The sequence below is a fragment of the Zophobas morio genome, unplaced genomic scaffold (assembly GCF_036711695.1).
Source record: "Zophobas morio isolate AGI-343-1 ecotype UQ-CSIRO unplaced genomic scaffold, CSIRO_AGI_Zmor_V1 ptg000005l, whole genome shotgun sequence".
Classification (NCBI taxonomy): Eukaryota; Metazoa; Arthropoda; class Insecta; order Coleoptera; family Tenebrionidae; genus Zophobas; species Zophobas morio.
This window is the reverse complement of record NW_026972110.1, coordinates 390,064-412,395: the sequence shown is the minus strand read 5'-3', so window position 1 is coordinate 412,395 and position 22,332 is coordinate 390,064. Positions and strand designations below refer to the sequence as shown.

At 36.9% G+C, this 22,332-nt stretch overlaps 1 protein-coding gene across 2 annotated transcripts in view; it reads right to left on the bottom strand.

Moving 5' to 3' along the window:
• The window catches only part of LOC135121318 (ADP-ribosylation factor-like protein 5B), a 75,557-nt gene that overhangs the window by 4,556 nt on the left and 48,669 nt on the right, over positions 1-22,332 (bottom strand). Inside the window, exon 4 of one of the 2 annotated variants that reach the window (XM_064045637.1) lies at positions 3,004-3,683. The exons of the other annotated variant lie outside the window; for it this stretch is intronic. Within the exon in view, the coding sequence (XP_063901707.1) occupies positions 3,635-3,683 (49 nt within the window). The 3' untranslated portion in view covers positions 3,004-3,634. The remainder of the gene's footprint in view (positions 1-3,003; positions 3,684-22,332) is intronic. 2 annotated transcript variants of the gene reach the window in all.

Below are 22,332 nucleotides of genomic sequence, written 5' to 3'. Positions count from 1 at the left end.
TAAATATGTAAATAACCAAGGACATTGTAACAAACCTGACATATAGCACAAACGCACGCGCATTATTTTAGCTAGAAAAAAAATAATTCTGGGAATTCGCGTATCCCGAGAGGTGGAAATAACCTTCGTCCGTAAAAAACGCCATATCCAAAATTTCATCTTCTAACGGAGCTTCCAAAGCGCCCCGCTAGTACCCTCTCGAGGGTGATGTCCTCGGCAGCGCCAGTATCAACCCCACCATGCTCACCCCCACTGGAACGCAATCCACCTGAAGCTGCGTCACTACGCAGGTACTCCCACGCAACTCAACCCTGCCTATAAAAGGGCCAAAGTGGCCACTTTTCAGGCAGATGGAACTCCACCATCTCCACCTTACGGGCTGCACTGTCTCGGTCCCCTTTTGGTGAGCACCGCACAGATGGAACTCCACCATCTTGTTGTATTTTGAGGACCTTTTCGCGGCGCGAGGGTGATTAGTCAAACGCTTATTCCCTTTTTTTAACGTTTATTTTCCCAGCCATGTACAGTCTTTCCCATCTCCGCTATGACTTCTTAAAAAACTACCTGCTTGGTCCAAGATAGAGGGTGACATCCCCACTCTGCTATTTGTACCATAAATATAATATTGCCCTTACAACAATCTCCACCTTAAAGGCTGCACTGTTTCGGTCCCTTTCTGGTGTTCACCAGGGCTGCACTGTTTTACGGGCCCCTGCGCCGCTTCGAGATCATCACCAGGGCTGCACTGTTTTACGGTCCCCTGCGCCGCTTCAACGACGTCATCTCCAGGATCGCACTGTCCAGGTCCCCTGTGCCGCATCGCCGACATCGTCATTTCCAGGGTCGCACTGTCTAGGTCCCCTGTCCCACATCGCCGACGTCTTCATCAGGGTTGCACTGTCCAAGTCCCCTGTGTCACATACACCGCCGCCGTCATCCCCTACGACACTCCGAGTCCCAGGAGCCGCCACCATCCCCGAAGAAATTGCCGCCCCTTCGAGAACCCATACCCATACTTTCGATTTGTATTATTTGTATTATCAATAAACCGCTGAGCTACCACAATCTGAATTTATATTGTCAAGGACCCAGCGGCAGTCTTGAACACGGGCTCCAAAGTTTTGGGGGAGTAGATGTTGAACCGTAATCACCTTGTATCATGTGGAGTTTTTTTTTTTTTTAAATTGTTTGACGACTTCCGTAAGACACCTGTCTGTTGAGACAGTCGCCTAATAGATTTGTTCGGACTATGTTGCATTCTTTCTTCAACATTATGAACTGCCTGTTCAGTTACCACCGATGCCAGTCTTCTAGTTGACTTTTTTTGTTCTATACTACCGGTTTCACGAAACCGCTTAACACTATGTGTACAATGCTTTGCGAAAAGATGAAATGTTTTGTTATGCCCATGAACTGGCCATAACAAAACTCTATATCGAATAATTCCAGTTCACAAATTCATCTTGAGTGCCACTGCGAAAATATGCTATTACTATAAAGGTGTAGGTAAGCGAAGAAAAATGTTGCTTCTCCGGTGGGAATCGAACCGCACGTTTACCGCTTGCCGGGCGGGTGCCCTTACTACTAGACTAGACTACGGAGGAGCTTATCTTTCTTCGCTTACTACTACGTATTATTGTGTCGCCACAGTCCCCCTCCCCCAGCGACCCAGTGCGCGCGATCGTGCGGGGGTGCGAAGAAGTGGTGCGTGCGTGTTGCCTGTTTGGGTCATCAACGTAGGTAAGGGAAGAAAAATTTTGTTTTTTCACTAGCAGCCATGAAGCATGCAAATGTCGACTCATTTAGAGGTAGCAAATTCAACTTTTGCGACCACGGGTTTAAAAAGAAGATTGAGGTTATGTACGCAATACTTGATGTGATTATTTCTTAAAAAATGAATACATTTGTGATACTAACATTACTTGAGTATACGCATGGTAGTTGGTAGACGGTGGAAGATAAAATGATTAATTCAGCGACAAGTGTAAACGGTTTTCTTTGTGCTGAAGATTTAGATCAAGTTTGATTAGAAATCAAAACATAATCATGTTGCGTCAAAAAATTTAACGTTTATTTTTTCAATTTATTGTCTTATGGTTTCTACTAGTGAAAAAAATAGTATATTAACCACGGTTGCAAAGCCACTTCTAGACCTTGCGCTTCAGAGCCCTCGACGCTGCGCGTCTCGGGTTCTAATTTGCGCTCGGTCTAGAATGCTTGGCGTTGCAACCTTGGCTAATAATATACTAGTTATTTCAACCATGGCCGACTAGTATAAAGATTATGGCCTGTCCAAAGGAATGCCAAAGGTACCATACGTGCTGCCATCTATTAATAATTCAAAATCGACAAAAGAATTATTAACACCTTTTGAAAGGCACAAAGGCATTCATACCCAAACAAACCACCATTACACGTTTTGAAGTCCCATAATGTCAAGTCAAATTAAAATTTTGCTAAATTATTAAGTGTAATTATAAATAGATGGCAACACGTATCGTACCTCTTGGACAGGCCATAATCTTTATACTAGTCGGCCATGTTTCAACCTAGCAAACCATAGTTACGATGATGTAAACAAATTAATTTTTTGACATTATTAAAAAATGGGTTCATTTGCCAACAATTCTTTCGTAGAAAGTGAATTAAAAATACAGAAGAAAATTGTTTATAATTATTGTGCTTTAGTACTAGCTGCATGGAATAGTCTTGCAAAATACAATTCGTAGGATGAATATTTTTATAATTCAGACTTTTATTAGCAAACTCATTTTGTGTTGCGCTCAGGAAATACCACTCGTTGCTGCGCAACTCGTGATATTTCCATCGCAATACAAAAATCGTTTAGCTAATAAATCGTCTGAATTATCACAAATATTCATCCTACTCATGGTATTACTATTGACAAGCTCTCTGATACCTTTAAAGAGGGTAAACAACAAAGTTGTCTGAACTTTCAATAGAATCATGTTACTTACGGTAATTAATAAAATGTAGTCCTACCTTGTGTGCCCTAACAATTGAAACGGTACACACTTTGTATTGATGACATTGTAATTTCTCTTAAGAAAAAAAAAGGAGGTTAAATTTAAAAAAACAAAAGTTGACTTCACTTTCTGTGACGAACACCTACTTAGATTCTTCATTATCTAGTTTTTTTCAGTCCAGGTAATAATTTTGAAGTAATAAATCAGTTGACAAGCAAAGTCGTCATACTAATTACAACGTGGTTGAGATGTGATACCTTTTATATTGAATTAACATGGCAAGTGGTAACAGATAATTTATTTTTACTTACTATTGTTACTGTACAATTAAAATGCTTATCAAAGTAACAAAAAGTACATTTCAAACAAAAAATACTAGAAAATAGTTTTATAATGATGTGGATAAAAAGTAATATATCTCATAACAGGTTCGTTAAATTTATAGACTTCTTAAAAATTACATAATGTGTATGGATAATTGACAATACAGACATTTGTTTCCAGTAGATAAATTAATAAACAGGTAGATTTATAATTTTTGTAGCATAAAAAGCAAAATAACACAACCTCATTTCTCAATATGAGAAAAACCAATAGATTGTTATTGTATAACAGATTTTTTACATAGGTGGTTAATACTAAGGGTGTCATTTATTTTTTAATCGGTTAACTATCCATTCTAATCCTTGGTATAACCTGCAAAAAATGAAAAAAATTAATTAACATTTACTATTGTTAAAAGTTGATAGAATTACACAAAAAGATACATCTTCATTTGATCAAAAATATGACATACGTATACTCCTTTACAGAAACATGAAAGTAGAATTATAACTATCACGTTGACAACAATAGAAACCTTCCTAATTCGTCAAGCTCTAGTTATAATTTCCATAAAGCTGATCTAAATTCTTTATACGAAGCTCTCATGGAAGTAAATTGGAAATCTTTAGAAATGTGCTCAGATGTAGATACAGCTTGTGATACATTTTATAATATCTTATACTCTGTACTAGACAAGTATGTGCCGAAGTACACAAATCGGAAATATACATTCCCTCCTTGGTTTACGCCAGAAATAATAAAAATGGTTCGCAAAAAGTATCGGATTTATAGAAAATGCCGAAAATACAACAATCAAGATGATTGGCAGGTTTTCAAGGAGTTGCGTAAACAGCTTAAAATTAAAATATCGGGTGAATACAAAATTTTTAATGCAAAGGTTGAAAAAGATATGGTAGATAATCCTAAGGAATTTTGGAGGTATGTGAATTTGAAAAAAGGCAGTAGTAACATCCCGTCCACAATGACATATGACAAATCTCTGATATCAGGTCCAAAAAATATTGCTGATGCTTTTGCAACATATTTTCAATCGGTTTTCAATCCAGCTTCAAATTTCAGTGGTGATGGACCAGATATTTGTAGTGGAGTGTTACACATTCCTAACATAACTGAAAACGAAATCAGTGCAGCCTTGGAAAAATTGAAACGTAAAAATACCGCTGGTCCAGACAGAATTCCATCTATTTTCTTAAAAGACTGTTCTCCCACATTGGTAAAGCCGTTGTTTATCTTGTTCAATAAAATCTTAACAGGTGGTGTAATTCCGAAGTTGTGGAAGATTTCTAAAATTGTTCCGATATTGAAGAAGGGTGATCGTAAGGCTATCGAAAACTATCGACCAATTGCTTTAATAAATAACTTCGCTAAAATCTTTGAAATGGTGATTTTTAATAACATTTATTTTCACTTAAAAAGTAATATTTCTGAAAACCAACATGGATTTATGCATGGCAGGTCTACAGTGACAAATTTAGTGTCTTTAACTCAATTCCTAAGTGAGTCAATTGATGAGGGCGGTCAGACGGACGTCATTTACATGGACTTTTCGAAAGCCTTTGACAAAATAAGTCACAATATTTTGTTGTATAAACTTGGTGTCATTGGATTCTCACCAGCGCTACTTAAGGTTTTTCACTCTTATCTTTGTGCTAGGAAACAGTTTGTCTATTGCAGTGGATGCTCATCAAAGGATGTATTTCCAACTTCTGGAGTTCCACAGGGGTCGGTGCTGGGGCCACTTCCATTTTCCGTGTTTATCAATGATATAAGTCACATCCTGAATGTTGATTATTTGCTATATGCGGACGATTTAAAAATATTCACAAAAGTGAAGTCATCGGCAGATTGTGTAAAGTTACATGGCAACCTAAATCAAGTCTTAAATTGGTGCAAAGTTAATGAATTGCCAGTCAATAAAACAAAATGCTACGTTATGTCCTTCTCTAAAATGAAAAATTCTATAGTAGCCTGCATAGATATTGTAGCCGTCCATAGAATCGAAATTTGCGAATAAAAATAAAATAAAACCGGTTCAAAAGGAGCCGACGGTGGCTTACAAATTCTGACGTCACTCTGGCACACGTTGCACAGAGACGTATTTAATATTAAATGTCATCTTTTCCGTTATGATATAATCTGTTTCATTTCTGAGCTCAATCTCGTCAATAAAAACGAAGCTCTGTTCACTGTACATAAGTTTTGGTATGGTATATTCATCGTTGTGGTAGTAGGTGGAGCGAAAAACCTGGTCATCTTAGCAGCAAACACGGCTATAAACTAGTCCACGTGGACTGTTTGTTTTCTGTCATATTTTACTTTGCTTGAACCAATTGCGTTGCACCAAACGGTTATTACACTTGTTGAAATACATTTTCAAACTTCCATCTTTCTCTAGATCGTCGGTTTCGTAGCTGTGTGACAAATCGTTTGTCGTAGACAGAAAATAGTAAGATTACAGTGACCCTAAGATTTTGTGCAATCGGCCTTAAATACACCCCTGTGTGATGTCACGCGTGCCGTAGTGACAGAACTTGCAAACCGTCGTCGGCTCCGTTTGAGCCGGTTTTATTTTATTTTTATTCGCAAATTTCGACTCTATGGACGGCTACAACATCTCTGCAGGCTACTATATCTATTTTGATTACAGCATATTAGGTGAGTTAGTCTCTAGACCGAACATTGTTCATGACTTAGGAGTTAAGTTTGACAGTAAATTGTCTTTTAATGCTCACTTCGATTATGTAGTCTCTGCGTGCTTTAGGTCCCTTGGTTACATACTCAGAAATTCAAAGGATTTTGTGAATACAAAGACGTTAATTTCACTTTTTATTGCACTGGTTAGAACCAAAATGGAATACGCAAATGTGGTCTGGTTCCCTTACTATAATATACATATAAACAATATTGAAAAGGTGCAGCGTAGGTTCCTTAAATATCTGTATTTTAGAGAGGAGAGAACGTATCCTCCGGTTGGATTTCCACAAATTATACTTTTGGAGAGATGACAGCATTAGAAAACCGTAATAAATTATTTTTGGAAGTCACTATTTATAAGCTTGTTAATAACAGATTCGATTGTCATGACATATTGAGAAGAATATGTTTTAATGGAAGTCCTAGATTACTTATATCTAGAAAACCGGAGTTATTTGCGTTACCAACACCTAGAACGAATGTTCTGAAGTTTTCACCAGTGTACAGATTGTGTTACATAGGTAACTGGCTTAACCGTCAGGTAGATATTTTTAATACAAATATGTGTACCATTAAGAAATTAAAGTTTGAATCGGTTTGAATTAAACAGAAATATATTCCATAAATGGGGTTCGCCCTGTCGAATATATAATAATAATAATAATAATAATAATAACAATATTTTTCTAAATTTCGATAAATAATAAGAGCTTCCACTAAAGCTGACGTTACACACTTGATTTATCGAAACGTTTGCCTAGATTCTACACCTGGGGGTGCTTATTCTCGAATCGTGGGAATCATAATATCGGGATAAAAGAGGGGGAATGAGATGCGGTTGCTCATGAAATTGCCTGAATGCTTTTAAATCTTGGAGATGTTTTAAAGTTATCATAAGAAGCATGGCAAATTTTTGATCAAAATGTATTTGTTCATCCCTCCTAAAAAACTGATGACTTCAAAATACTGCTGAATAAATCTTATCTTAAAAGTATAAAATATGATGAGGTTATACTTGTGATTTATCACTGCATTAATATTTTTTCGATTTGCTTATACAAACTCTCAAAAAAATTAATGACTGAGTTAATTTATTTTATTGATTAAATCAAGAACAGCAAAACTGAATATTTTGAAATCTTGTACACGTTTTGAAGTTATTATAAGCAAGGTAATTTTTTAATCAAAATGCATCTGTTTATCAAACCGAATAAATCCTATCTAAAATGTGCAAAATATGATGAGTTTTTACTTGTGATTTATTCATTCATACATTTCAGATTTGCTTAAACAGGTGGCTCAAAAAATTAATGAATGAGTCAGTTTATTTTACTGATTAAATCAGGAACGGCTCACTCCATTTTTCCGGAAAATTTTAGGGAATACAATACAGTTATTTTTAGTATTACACTGCACCAATCCAAGTTGTCCTTGCAAAAATGTTGATGATGTCATTACAAAATTGTGTAACGGAAAAACTCAACTTGAAAATGCTGGATATGTTTCATTGTGCTTTAGGTGCGAGGGAAGTTCTGTCCAAACAACTTTCGACCAATTTTTGTCAAGAGAAAAGTCGACATTTTGAAGTTTGTCAGTTACGTCAGTCCATCAATAACGTATTGTGTTCGTTGTGTTTAAAGGTGTGTTGTCTTAGTTTAAATTGTTTCAAATCGATTATAAATAATTACAAAAGGTTGATACATTGTAAAATTTTATTCTATGAAAAAAAAAAAAAAAAAACAGACACGCAATTTTTAGAATAACACATGCAATGGATTTCGCTTTATTTAATCGAGTCCTGAACGGTCTTGATGATGTCAAGAGCAAGTGGAGCGTCCACTTCGGAAAATGCAGATGCGGCATCAAGTTGACCGTGTCTTGTACAATTAAACAATGAATAGTCAATCATGGAACATAAATTTCTAAAATAACGTTGTATGTAGCTGTTATAGCATATTTCGTAAGAAGTGTTGAAAGTAACAAATATCAAGCGAGTGTTTATAACAGATATACGAGTGCGGAACGGAGCGACTGTAGCACAATAAAAAATTTGAACGAAAGACTGAAAATTGAAATTATTAACAAATTTAAATTAGTATATTCTGCAACCTTCAAAACAATAGGGTAGCTTATTTGCCGCCTCCAACACTGCAGGCGGTGTACAAGTGATTTCTCCGTCACAATCACTCATTTGCATTGTGGCTAGACATGTACCGACTATAGTCGGCCGACTGTTCCGCTTTGCTAAAACCGGTTTATAAATGCAACAGACAGTGTTTTTTTTTTCTATTTCTCTGACTACCTTAAAAACTTGTTTTATTTTAATAAAAGGAATAATTAAAGTTTCTTTGTTTTCCAAAAAATGTGTTAAATTTGTTTGGATAATTTTAACATTTAATTTTTTGCAGTAACTCAGTACAAAAATAAAGAATAACACAATTTAGGGCACTTTATACAATACTTTAACCAGTTTTAACCACTTGTTTGGAAAATTTTTGGAAATTTTGAATTCGCTTTGCGTGTTTATTGGACCAGATATCCTGACGGCGACTTCAGAATCGTAACTAGCGGAACTTGGACACCAATTTGCGGTCGATTAAACCAATTTTAACCGGTTTTAACAAAGCCGACTAGTCGGCCGACTATAGTCGGTACATCTCTATTGTGGCATAAAAAACTGTCAAAGAAATGTCAAATTTGTCTGCCTAGTTACTTGATTTTTTAAAATAAACGTGCAAGCACATACGTTGCTAAGGCGTATCGAAGGCGATAAAAAGTCACTAATATGATCGCTACGCCCGTGAATCAAATCTTTTTACTCCCTGGAAAACTAGCACTTTTCTAACGAGTACAACATGCTATTTTTTTGTATCCTTGATGGAAAGCCCTAAATCGAAGAGTTTTTTTAAAAAACCATCAAGGTGCAAAACGTAGAAACCATTGAAATAATTGCAAACCTCCATGGTGACCAGTCAATAAGCAAAAATTTCACGGAAAAATGAACGATTGTACGAGTTATTCTCGAGATTTTCAACGGCAAATTGCGGCAACTGCACGAGAAGCAGTTAGAAATTTGCTTCCTGATAAATCAAGAGAAAAATATTTAAAAACCTACGAACAATTTAACCACTGGAGACAAGGCAAAAATGTGACGGCGCCGGCGGTTAGCGAGAGGGTCTTTTTAGCGTTCTTTTTGGAAAAGGTAGGAATGTGTACATTTTTAAATTAGATTTGTTATGTATTTTTGCAGAGTAAAAGTCTAAAGACATCAACAATATGGTCTGCATGCGTCAAACATCGGCTACGCTGCTAATTGACAAAGGTGGTAGTATTTCGGATTTAAAAAGACTTGGAGCGTGGTCTTCTACAACTTCAGCCGAAGGATACATCGAAAACAGCATTCAAAATAAAATTCAAACATCAAAGAAAATCTTCAGTGACCTGACTCAAAACAAAGAAATTGTAGATCAGCATTCCTTTCAGAATCCCCTTCAGCATTTGCCACAGTCTTCATCAAGTTTAAGTTTAAACATATCCGACAACCATTTGTCTACGAATGCTTCAAGCGGATTGACTTTTAATAATGTAACAAACTGTACATTTCATATTTATCAAAATCAATGCATTGAATGACTATTATATTGGAAGTAATTATATTAGATGTTTCTCTTCCGAGGATCTTGTTCCGGACAAATAAACGGTCGCTAATGAGAAAAGTATGGTCGCTAACAAGAAAAGTGTTGCTAACGAGAACAATGACACATTTCTTTATTAATGTCACCATAGTAAAGTTGATGGTTTTCCATCAAAGATACAAAAAACTAACATTTACTAGGTACCATCGCCAAAGAAGATTAGCAAAAGCTAAACAAGAAGCGTCACTCGTATCGGTGGCTTTAGTCATTTGCTGGTCATTTTTGGTGACCTTCAGCCATTTTGTTGGGGTGTTTTAACGCGGGAATTTTAAAAGTTTGTTTTTAGAAAAGATGAATGTTGACATTACTAATTTGTCTATCATTTATGTCAAGAAAATTTGTAAATTTGTCGCATAGCCAATTGAGCGCAAGGTAAAATTCATCGCAAAGTATTTTCTTTTCATAAAATAAAATTTTAAGTTACAATAAACGTAAATAATACAATGAAATTAAAAAAAAAACTTAATACTATTGATGATGAGCAAGATGGGCAAATCAAGTATTGACTTTTAAAGTGTAAATTTAGCTGGCATTGTTGAAAAAAATAAATTCAAAGTACTAAAGTTTCAGATTTATTCTCAAACGTCAGTCAGAATGATAATGGACCATTTACAACTATGGTTTTTAAAATGTGAGAGCCTTGTCGTTTGAAATTTTTTGTCCGGGATGGTACACGAACATTTAATAAATATATATTTCTTATAAATACTTATAGTTTTTCTTATGTTACACACCCGTGAAATTAACCTGCATAACTCACTTGCTGGTAAGCTGAAATCTTCATTATTTTGTTGGTAAATTTTCTCTCTACTTGTAACATAAATAATCATTTTAAAGTGGATTAAATGGGATTAAAAGGGTAAAGAAACATAAATAAAGTGAATCATAAATATTTAATTTTACAAAGTAAAATGTTTACTATTTTCCTATCTTTTCTGGGAACACTTTTAAATTTGAGGTTTGCATGTTTTAAAGTGCGGAATATACCTTCTACAAAAAAGTATGGCTTTTCCTTAGTGACATTAAGAAGGATAGTTTTCGTCAATTCATGAAAATTTGAACCTTGATCAGAAATAACCACTCTTGGATCAACTTCAGAAATATTGCATAACCTGTCAATTGTCCCTTCTAAAATATTTTTCAAAGACATTCCAGAAAATGTCTGTGCCGGTTTAACACACTGTTTGTGTGTTTAGTAAAGCTGGTTTAGTTTGGTGAACCTGCGCACTAGAAATCGTTTTCTCGATTTGGTGACAATGACGCTTCTTGTTCAGCTTTTGTTAATTTTCTTTGCCATCGCGCTCAAATAATTCTAAGACACTGAAATATTAGTTAATTAAACTTGGCTTAAAACCAATGAAGCGATTAGTAAGTAAACAAATTTCAAAATGTTGAAGTTTCAAAAATGCAACAGGCAAAAATTGGCACTTGATGAACACAGCATATGGCAAATGGCTATGAATTAAACATTAATAAAAACACTCATGTTAATTAAACATAGGATTCATGAATATGGATATATCAGAAGAAAACCTGGTTCGTCAGGTTCGAGGGTTTCAAGGGCAGCAGAAGATAAGGAATAATAATTTTTTTGAGAGAAAATCCTTTTCGGGCAGCTGTTTCTGCTGAGGAGGCTCTCTTCAAACAGCCCGCAGAAGAATTAGAGAAACAGAGTTAAGAAATCGTTGCCCTAAGGATATTTTTTATTAACTCAGGCAAATAAGCAAGCAAGATGAGTTTGCCCAAGAATACATAAACCGAAATGATTATTATGTTATCTTTTCGGATGAAAAAATATTTCAATCTTCACTAATGGCCGTCTTCGTGTGTACAGACCTGCAAGAGCAAGGTATGATGCACCATATATCAGAAAAATGATCAGAAATTCTAACTTCTCCGTAAATGTTTGGGGATATGTAAGTATACGAGGTCCAAGTGTGTGTGTATTGTGACAGAAAAAAAATTAATACCCAGATGTAATATCGTCGACTATTTGATGAATGCAAGTTGCCTTCAGTTCTGCCAGTTTTCGGAGCCAATTTTAATATCAATAAGTGAGTAATAATTTTATAACAATTGATATTACTTAAAAACTATGGATAACTGTCCAATATATTGTGCAAGGATCATCAGAGATTATATTGAAGAGCACTACATTAATGTCTGACCTTAGCCTGACCTGACCTTGGCGGTCGAACAGTCCCAACTTAAACCCCAACGAAAACCTTTTATTATTATTATTAATTGAACACCAACAGGCGTTAACCCAATTACGGTGTCCAAATGAAAATGGAAAAAAAATTACATATATATCTTAACACAATGTTCCTGAAAAGTTTACACGTACCAGGGACATATCTGGCGGAACTTCAGCTGCGTACTTTAGCGCGCGGAATTTCAGCTTCAACCACCCCTCCATAAATCTATGCGGAAATTTCGCGAGGTGTCAGTATCAGCTCTACGAAGCTCTAGAAAATGACAAAAAAAGAAGAAAATATGCAGTACATCCATTGCATTTAAAACGCCTAAGCATTGGCCAGTTCAATTGCCAACATGAAGAAAGAAGACGCCATCCAGAGAATTTTTTTAAATATTATCGAATTGGAAAAATTCGGACATTGTATAACCGGACACAAAATTTAAACAAGCAATAACACCATACACATTCACGTGATTGTAATTCAACGAGAAATCGTTCTGTGTCAAATCACTCTAAATCAAAATATTATAAAAATTCACACAAATACACAATTACGCCGCGGACTTTCGGTGCTAATATGGCGTGTTCCTATACAACACGTGGATGGGTTACAAGGTTGCCGAAATTACGCGTCAGCGTGCCGAAACGCCGACAAGCGGAATGATGCGCGAGTACAGCGTTTTGTCCGCACAGATCTGGCGCTTTCAATGTATTAACATTTGATACCATGGAGCGAAATTCCGCGCGCTAAATTACGCAGCTGAAGATCCGCCAGATATGTCCCCGGCCTTAAGAACCCCTAGAACGCTTAATTAAATCGACAACTCTAGTTTGGGTTATATGGTAAAAATAATTCACCAAAAGGACTAACTTTCAACCGCAAAATCTATTCGAATTGAGACAAAAAATTGCGAATACGTGGCAACAAATTACACCAGAATATATTCAACCGTTAGTTTTCTCAATGCCGCAACGATTACAGAGCGTGATTGACAAAGGTGGTGAAGCTACAAAGTATTGAAATCTATCATTTGTAAGAAATGTGGATATAAAGAACATTTATTCTTGAAAACAGCAACAATTGCATACAAAAACAACAACAATCTCATGCGTCTTGCGCGGTTAGTTGGCTACTGCCTCTGTCCTCACCAGGCGTCTCTTGAAGGTCGAGTGACGTTTTCCTCAGCTGGAGTTCCCCGAACTTCTCGAGCATCCGCGTCTTACACTCGGCCTTCCTGACACGCGGGCTGTCCTCAGTCCGCCAAGCTCTATAATGAAAACATCGCTGAACAATTTCCCTTGTTCTGCCTACCGGCGCACTACTTTGCAACCGTACTTCATCTGCACTCTTTTGCAAATTACATCCATACGCACTACTTTGCTTGCTCTAGGAGAGAACCAAGGAACTACTTTTCCTTACGAGAACTGCTCTTCTCGTTCATGAGGTCATCTTCCTCCACTCCCCCTAAGCCAGGGCTAGTCACTTCGTGAGAACTACTTTCCCCACACCGTGAGAACTACCGTCCTCACAACTGCCTATGAGAACTACTTTTCTCATACCGCGAGAACTACCTTCCTCACAACTGCCTATGAGAACTACTTTTCTCATACCGTGAGAATATCCTCCTCACGACTGCCCCTGAGAACTACTTTTCTCATACCGCGAGAACTACCTTCCTCACAACTGCCTATGAGAACTACTTTTCTCATACCGTGAGAATATCCTCCTCACGACTGCCCCTGAGAACTGCTTTTCTCATACCGCGAGAACTATCCGCCTCACGACTGCCCCTGAGAACTACTTTTCTCATACCGCACTATTGCAATCACTCTCAACCATGCCACCTCTACTTGGTCGCCACTCACTTCGTTCGTTAGCAAACCCAGCCACGCTATGCGCCCCTTCGCACAACACTTATCAATGGACTGCTACTTCTGCATATAAACCTATTTGGGTTAGCTACTTTTCCGTTTCTGGCATCCGGTACGGACGATAGTCAATTGGCTGGTCTGTAGTACATCGGATCACCATTTGCGTGCCATCCGTCTTGCCCAGGTTGCCCAAGGACGAACACACGCGATCCGAGAATTCCTCCAGGAGTTTTTCACACTGGCGTTTACACTCTGATGATACACCATCACCACACGATAGTTGTCTCGAACAAGCAGGTTCGATTGCAGCACACAGATGAGCACGATCAGTTTCTAGGTCTCTTAGTTGACGTACGCAAACATCATTACCGACGGTAATCACTATAACGTTCGGCAGATTTAAAAAGTCCACACCGACAATAACATCATGCCGCATACGGTCTTTTGGAAGCACGACAGCCCGTATTGTGGCTACAGCCTGTCCAACTTGAAGGCTTATAACCACAGTACCCACGCTCCGAACAGTCTCTCCTGTAAAACTTCGCAGAATGGCGTTTGTCGTATTTGGCATTACAGTCAACTTTAGGGCTGAGGCAACCGATTGTCTCAGTAATGTACATGAACTTCCCGTGTCCACCAGACATCTGACTCGCTTGCCGTTTACCCGCGCCAGCATCAGATAAGGATTTTCCGCCGCCAATTTTACCGGCGTGACCTCATTGACATTTCGGGATTTGGTCGTAGCCGTTTTGCTACCTGTAGCAGATTAGTTTGGACAATTCACTTTTAAATGTCCCGGACGTTTACAGCCATAACACGTCACTGGTGGTTTCGGACAATCCCGCGCGAAATGCGATCCTTTGCAATTATAACATTGCACCGCGCACTTCGACCTTGCTGATACAGCCACTGACTCAGAGTCGCCCGCCGCCGCGTCCTGTGACGTCCCCGGTGTGTGCCCGCCGGCGGCGCGTTGCACGACCACAATTGACGGCATGAGACCGACGGTACTTAGGTACGCATACAGTTCATTGCTGTCGCTACATTTAGCTGACCGAGCCGCCCGCGAAATGTTTTCGTCGCCGACTCCTCCGATCACACCGTCCACCAAGTATTCTTCCGGAGTGTTCGGATTTAAGTTTCTCAACAACGTTATCTTGTTAAAACAATGTTCAGTTAAGTCTTGGCCTGGCTGAGCCTCATACAGCGCGGCCTCTCGCAACATTTTCGAATACGGCACCGGCTTGTAAAATTGTTTAATTAACGCCGTTTTCATCACACCCCAATTTACACTCAATGTGTCCTGGCTGTCGTACCAGCGTCTGGCCATACCCTTAAGTCGATCGGAAATCAACTTAACCACTGTGGCGTCGCTCCACCCGTTGGCTTCAGCCAGCATGTCCACCCGCTGAACCCAGGTGTTGATGGAAGGCGCGCTGCTCTGTGGATCGAACACAGGGATGACGTTGGCGTCGGCCTGGCTCGGTGCGGGTCTACTCTCATTCGCCCTCCGAGTTCGCTCCATTCTCTTCAGCCGCTTCTCCAGCCGTTTCAAACGCACCTTTGCATTTGCCTCCGACGAACTGGACGAACTCGAAGTCGAACTACCCGAACCCGAAGTACTCGAACTCGAACTCGCGTCCCGTCGCTGTTTCTTGGGCGCACGCCGCCTTGCACCCCGACGACCCATTGTTAGTTTTTTTGCGTACTTCGCCACAACACTCACGATTGCACAATATGTGCCAATGTGCAATGTTTCGCTCTTGGCCACTCAGGTGAGCCCTCAGGTAATCCCACTTCTGATTTTGTAAGAAATGTGGATATAAAGAACATTTATTCTTGAAAACAGCAACAATTGCATACAAAAACAACAACAATCTCATGCGCAGTGGCGGCTGGTGCAGGAAGGGCAAACGGGCAATGCCCCACCAAAATGAAAGCACATTTTTAAATGTGAGAACTTCGCGCTATTAAAAATATCAAAATGCATTTAATTACCAAACCTACAAGTTGCCTATGTTCAGAACACAATCTGACAACATCTCGGCAGGGTATCATACACCTTTGCCCGTCCTGCATGTTGCCAAATTGTGAATATTTTCATTGACCCGTACTTGGCAATCTTCGCGATTATATGCACAAATGCACGATATTGCAACATCTGGGCAGGGCATAGTAATCGCTTCTTCTTAATTATACAAGGTGACTGCGAAATACATGCAAAAAAAAAAATGGGGAATAGCTCACAATATGATTATGTCACTGGGTAAAATTCACGGTCCTAAGTAGTAGCAGTGTCTAGAAAAAATTATTTGAAATTCAATGTAAATTGTTGTACGCGCCGCTGGACTGTTTTGTGACCTACATAATTACTACAATGAATGGAACAGAGCGAGTCGGTTAAAGAACCAAAAAAGTTACTTTATCAGGCACTTTTTTAATCGCAACGTGAAAAACACGAAAAGGGCCAGTTAGCATCGAGCGGTCGGTGAAATCGGTTTAGGGTGCAGTTTTCCCATGCAGATTGTGTCGATATGGTAATGGGTGCATCAGTGGTACAGCATCTCCGAGATCATGGTACCTTCAACCTCAAACTCACGATCGTGGCCGTGATAGGACAGAAAGAAGAAGTTGGATTTTCACAGCTTGTAGTGCATCCTACATTAAAAGAATACGGCCACATCCATACCATGTTGACAAAGTACAGGGTTTATAGCCCGCTGATTGTCCACCTTGTGTAACTCACTTTTTGTCCGATGGAACTCCACGTAGTCGTCAACAAGTACGATTTCAAGAGACGGTTTTCGATAAATGTGTATCAGTTGGATGAAACAGTTCGTTTGTGGAAATCAACAGTGTCCAGAAATTATCGAAGAGCTTCAACAAGTGAAAGTGACACCCGCTACTCCGGTGTTTTTTTACCTATGAACAAACCTCTTGCGACGCTCTGACGCCTGTATTGCTAGTCAAGGACAACATTTTCAACATTTCTTGTAAAAAGGTAGTAGCATTCTAAGTTGCTCTTATTTCTGTTCCAATAAACAACGTAAAATCGTTGTGACAAGGACCAAACATCCGTCAGAATCAAAATTACCAAAAAACTTTCACACTGACCTTTAACGATGAATGAGTAAATGAATGAACGAATGATAAGCAGCAAAAAGTCGGTTTTACTTTTAATTGAAACTGAAAGTGTTTAGGTCGTTTTTATTCAAACGTTTTTCCAACTCTGTTTACAAGGTGGCTCAGTGCCTTCGTATCGAGGGTGGTTCATGGGGGTTTTGCCCCATTCGATTTTTAATTTCTTTTTTCTATATTTCGGCTCTACTAGGGTGGGGGATGCCGTGGTTAAAATATTTGCACTTATTTCACAGTCACCCTGTATACTGCAACTTAAGTACTTAAATGCATATACGATTGCATACACTTTTATCGATTTAGTCATCGATTTTGAAACAAAACGGTCGAGTGAAATTTGCTAACTTTATCAGTTTTAGTTTTCTGTGCGTTTGCAGTGATTTTAAGAAACTTAAAAAACTGTGTTGTAGAGTTGTCAATAATATCAATATGAATTCAATTGAAAGAATTTTGCGGCTACAATCTGAAAATAAATTAAGCCATGATGAAAAACTATTAATAAAAAACGTTGGACCGCCAAGACCCGATTTGGACATTGCTGTGTCGTCTAAAGTTAAAGACAAAATCGTGCATCGAAAATTTAATAAGACTATGTATCAAAGTGAGTGGTGGTTATGTGGTTGCAACGTGAAGAACGCCCTTTTCTGTTTTGTATGTACCCTTATGAATAACGGAGATGTTGATAAAGCTTGGACTGAAACCGGAATCACAGATTTAAAACATTTGGGGTAAAAAGTGAAAAAGCATCACTCGAGTAAAAAACACTTAAATCTCAACGTATCGTTCGCAGTGTTAGGTAAAGTAGACATAAGAAATCAGTTAAATAGTGCTTATAGAAAGAACGTCGAAAAACATAACGACCAGGTAAAACAGAATAGATACATTTTAAGTAAATTGATTGACGGTGTAAAATTTTGTGGAATCTTTGAGTTGACTTTAAGGGGGCATGATGAAACGCATGGTTCTACAAATCCGGGAATTTTCAGAGGTTTAATTAATTTAATGGCAGAGCTTGACACTACATTAAAATCTCATATAGAAAAAACGAACAATCGCGTTTTATGGGTCTTTCAAAAACCATACAAAACGAACTACTTGATTCAATTTATGCTGTTTGTATTAATTTAATCAAAGATGAGATTTTGGAAGCGGACTATATATCTATTTTAGCTGATGAAACTACAGATGTAGCTTCACAGTCGCAGCTGGTTTTTGTCGTTAGATATGAATTGAAAGGTAAAATATTTGAAAGATTTTTAGGATTCATTAATCCAACAGATCACACAGCTGATTGTATTTCTAGTATTATTTTAAATGAGCTCGAAAAACTTGAAATCAATCAAAATCCAAAAAAAACTTATATCTCAGTCTTATGATGGTGCTTCGGTTATGAGTGGAAGACACAAAGGGGTACAAGTAAAAATCAAGGAACATTACCCTAAAGCTCAGTTTATTCACTGCTATGCTCACCAGTTGAATTTAATTATAGAAAAGGCGCCATCAGCACACAGCCAAGTACGAATTTTTTTTTTTCAAATTTAGAATCATTTTCTTCGTTTTTTTCAAGATCTCCTAAACGTATAAAAATACTTGATGATATCGTTTCTAAAAGATTACCAAGAAATTGTCCGACTAGATGGAACTTTAAGTCACGAATAGTTAATACTGTACATAGTTTTAAAAATGATTTGATTAACTGCTTTGAAATTAGAATGGAAGATAAAAATAGTGATAAATTAACAATTGCCAAGGCAAGTAGTTTACGGAAAACATTAGAAGATTACGATTTTAATTTTTGGTTATACTTCTTTCACAGAATCATGCCTAGTACCGAGATACTTTTCAACCAACTTCAAATTCGCGAAATGGACTTAATTAAACTTCAAAAAAACATTACTTCTTTTCAACTTGCCATACAACATGTAATAGATTCTATCGACTATGATTATTACCGAGAAGAAAACGAAGAGGGTGAATCTTCAAAAAAGCGGTCTCGTTTTAATGACAATAAAATTGCAATTGCTAAAGAAATTTGTGATAATATTAAATTTAGTGTTGATGATCAATTTTTAGAAGCAGATTATATTACAGCAACAAATTTGTTTCAGACTAGCTTATTTTCATATTTTCAGCTAAATTTTCCATCAAAAGAAGTTGAATTATGTGCTACAAAATATGATTTAAATTTTAATGTGTTAAAAAATGAGTTAAATGTTATTTATAATCATCCCGATTTTCCAACAGCAAATGGTGCCTTAACATTCTTGAAGTTTATGTATGAAAACAATTTATTAAACGTATTTTCAGAAACAAAAAAATTATTGAAAATTATTTGCACATTACCGATGGTGACAAGTGAATGCGAACGATGTTTTTCGACGTTAAAACGTATAAAGACATTTTTACGAAATACAATGTGTCAAGAAAGATTGTGCGCCTTGGCAATGTGTTCAATAGAAAAAAAACTAGTGCAAGAAACCACCAATTTCAATGAACTAGTTATAGAACATTTTGTTCGTAACAAAGATAGACGTATGGATTTTATATATAGAAATATTAATTAAAAAAATTGATAAGAATTTAAAGTGGGGGATAACTACTGCATCTACTGGGCACGCGAATAACAAAATTTTATTTATAATTCTTATGCCAACAAATTTAAAACGAACTTTGAGTTCGCCCCATCACCGTTGGGGAAGTGTGGAATTAGGTCCACCTCCTCGTGGTTCTAGATGGTAAACAGAAATTATGGATTTTCAATTATCAATTTTCAATCGATAATAATTTCTGGCTAACGGACCTCTAACTTGACATTTTTCTAAATTTTTAATAAAAAGAAACAATAATTTTTACCTAGGGTAAATTTTAAATTTAGCATAATACTGTGTATTAATTTTGCCCCCCCAACAGAAAAAGTCACGAGCCGCCACTGCTCATGCGTCTTGCGCGGTTAGTTGGCTACTGCCTCTGTCCCCACCAGGCGTCTCTTGAAGGTCGAGTGACGTTTTCCTCAGCTGGAGTTCCCCGAACTTCTCGAGCATCCGCGTCTTACACATTGTTCATTTAATATAAAAAATATGTATTTATTTTCAAACGTCATGCTCGTATAATTCACACTTATATGACGTTGTCAGCGGGGTTTAAGTGCCATATCTATGAGAGCGTCTTTGAGCGTCGCATAACTACTTTTTATACTTATCTGGAGTATAAATACAGTATAACCTCTATAATCCGAACCCACGATTATCCGAACATCCAGTAATCCGAACAGAGGCTAGTTGAAGTCGATGTCTCTTTAATTTGAACAAAAACTCTGCAATCCCAACTGAACTTGCAAACATGCACCGGAATGCAAAAATGACGCAATATCTTCTGCATGTAAACACACCACACAAACTGTCCAACAGAAGTGACATATAATAACCAAGTTTAATAATGAAAGAACTGTGACAGATTTATTTATAATACAAATACATAAAAAAACATCTATACGTCGAATGAAAAAGTTGTCTAAAAATTCTTAAAAGATTCAGGGTTATAGATCTTGACGCCCTGACTCCTAAAATGTAGCGTGTTTAGGATCACGGAGCAATATTTTTTTGGAATAATTCGGAGTAAAATTTGAATTTTTTTAAATTTTTAAAAATTGCGATATTTCAATGCACAATTCTGGAAAAACGTTTGGCATTATCGAAAAAATGAGGTCGGAAGTGACTTTGCATATGAGAAAATTTCGTTTTTCAAAAAATCATCTAAGAATTCTCAAAAAATTCAGAGTTATAGACCGTTCATGTGCTGATTCCACAAATATTGCGTGTTTATGGTTACGGACTAACATTTTTTTTTGAAGGATCTATCCATTGTTGCTTAAGAAAACTTCATTTTTGTTTAATAAAATTAAGGTTTATTTCTTGAAGTTTGTTTTTGGCAATTGATGAGATTGTTATTTAATTCCCGTTCAGATTTTTGGGAAATTCGCTGATCCGAACAAATCGACAACCCGAAGATCCCTTTTGCCCAATTGATTCGGATTATCGAGGTTGTACTGTAAAACACTTATACTCCGGCGCAGTATAAATAGAATACGGTTATGTGAAAATCATCGTGGTTGTCAACCATAGCAACCATGATATTCATTGAAAAGCAAATTTTTAATGAAGCAGGAGATAGGAAATAATCATTTCAAAAGAAAGTTAATAGCTTGAAAATAAAATATTGTATTTTATTTGGAGTTTAAGTGACTTGATGTGACTCGTATGGAGTTAATTCGCTTCGCTCGGCGTTTAAGGGGGAACGCTAGACGAGAGACAAGTTTGAATTGGGTGCCATTTGTTGCCTTAAACGCAACCAGCAATTCTTCTTTAAATCTACCTGACGTGCTGGGATAGACCGGACGTGGGTCATAAAAACATCGTAAGCCGACAATGAAGAATAATGATAATTTATGACAGACGGCCCACAACATACCTTCAGCACAGAATAAAAATTTCTCATATTCTTTTGACATATTAATTTTAAAATTCGAGATAATTATTATATTATTCAAACACAATTTAGACACTGTAGAGCAAATGAGGCTTATCAAGCCCGTCTATTAGTTTATTCGCCTAAACGTATTATTAATACCGTTTTCTTGTTATTTAGATAAGGGAACAAATTAAATGCACAGTTCTATTTTTAAACGAGATATTGAACAATCAAAAAATCAAAACATTGAAATCCCAGTAAGTTGATAAATAGGAAAATTTAAAAAACAAAAATTTTAAAAATCCAAAAATTGAACACAAAAAAAATCTAAGCCTGAAAACTCAGAAAATCGAATGATCGAAAACTCAAAATATTAAAGAAAACAAATAATCTAAAATTTAAAAATTCGACAAATTGAAAAATCATGGAACTGAAAAATTAAAATAGCGAAAAATTTAAAAACCGAGAATAATAATAATAATAATTTTGTTCTACCCTTTAGCATACAATATAAGTACATTGGGTCGTCAAAATATTACATTTAGAGAATACAGACACAAGTTTAAAATATAAAAACAAAAATATGACATTTACATACAACCACTCTAAGTAGGCTTAAAATTTTGACTTATATGGAAGTAGTCATCCCATGAATATAACGCGAACCCTGTTAAATTTTCTTTAATGACAGATTTAAAATTTTGTCCATTTAACTCCCGAATGTTCTGAGGTAAAGCATTATAGTTAGAAGTTAATGCCTAGGTATTCAACTCCATTACGAGACTTTGTCAGTCTAGTTTTCTTTAAACATAAGTGTTCACTGTATCGTGTATTATAATTATGAATCTGATTATGACATATGTAATCACTCAAATTAACTTTAACATACATTAGACAAAGATATATGTATAGCGATGGCAATGTCATGATTTGC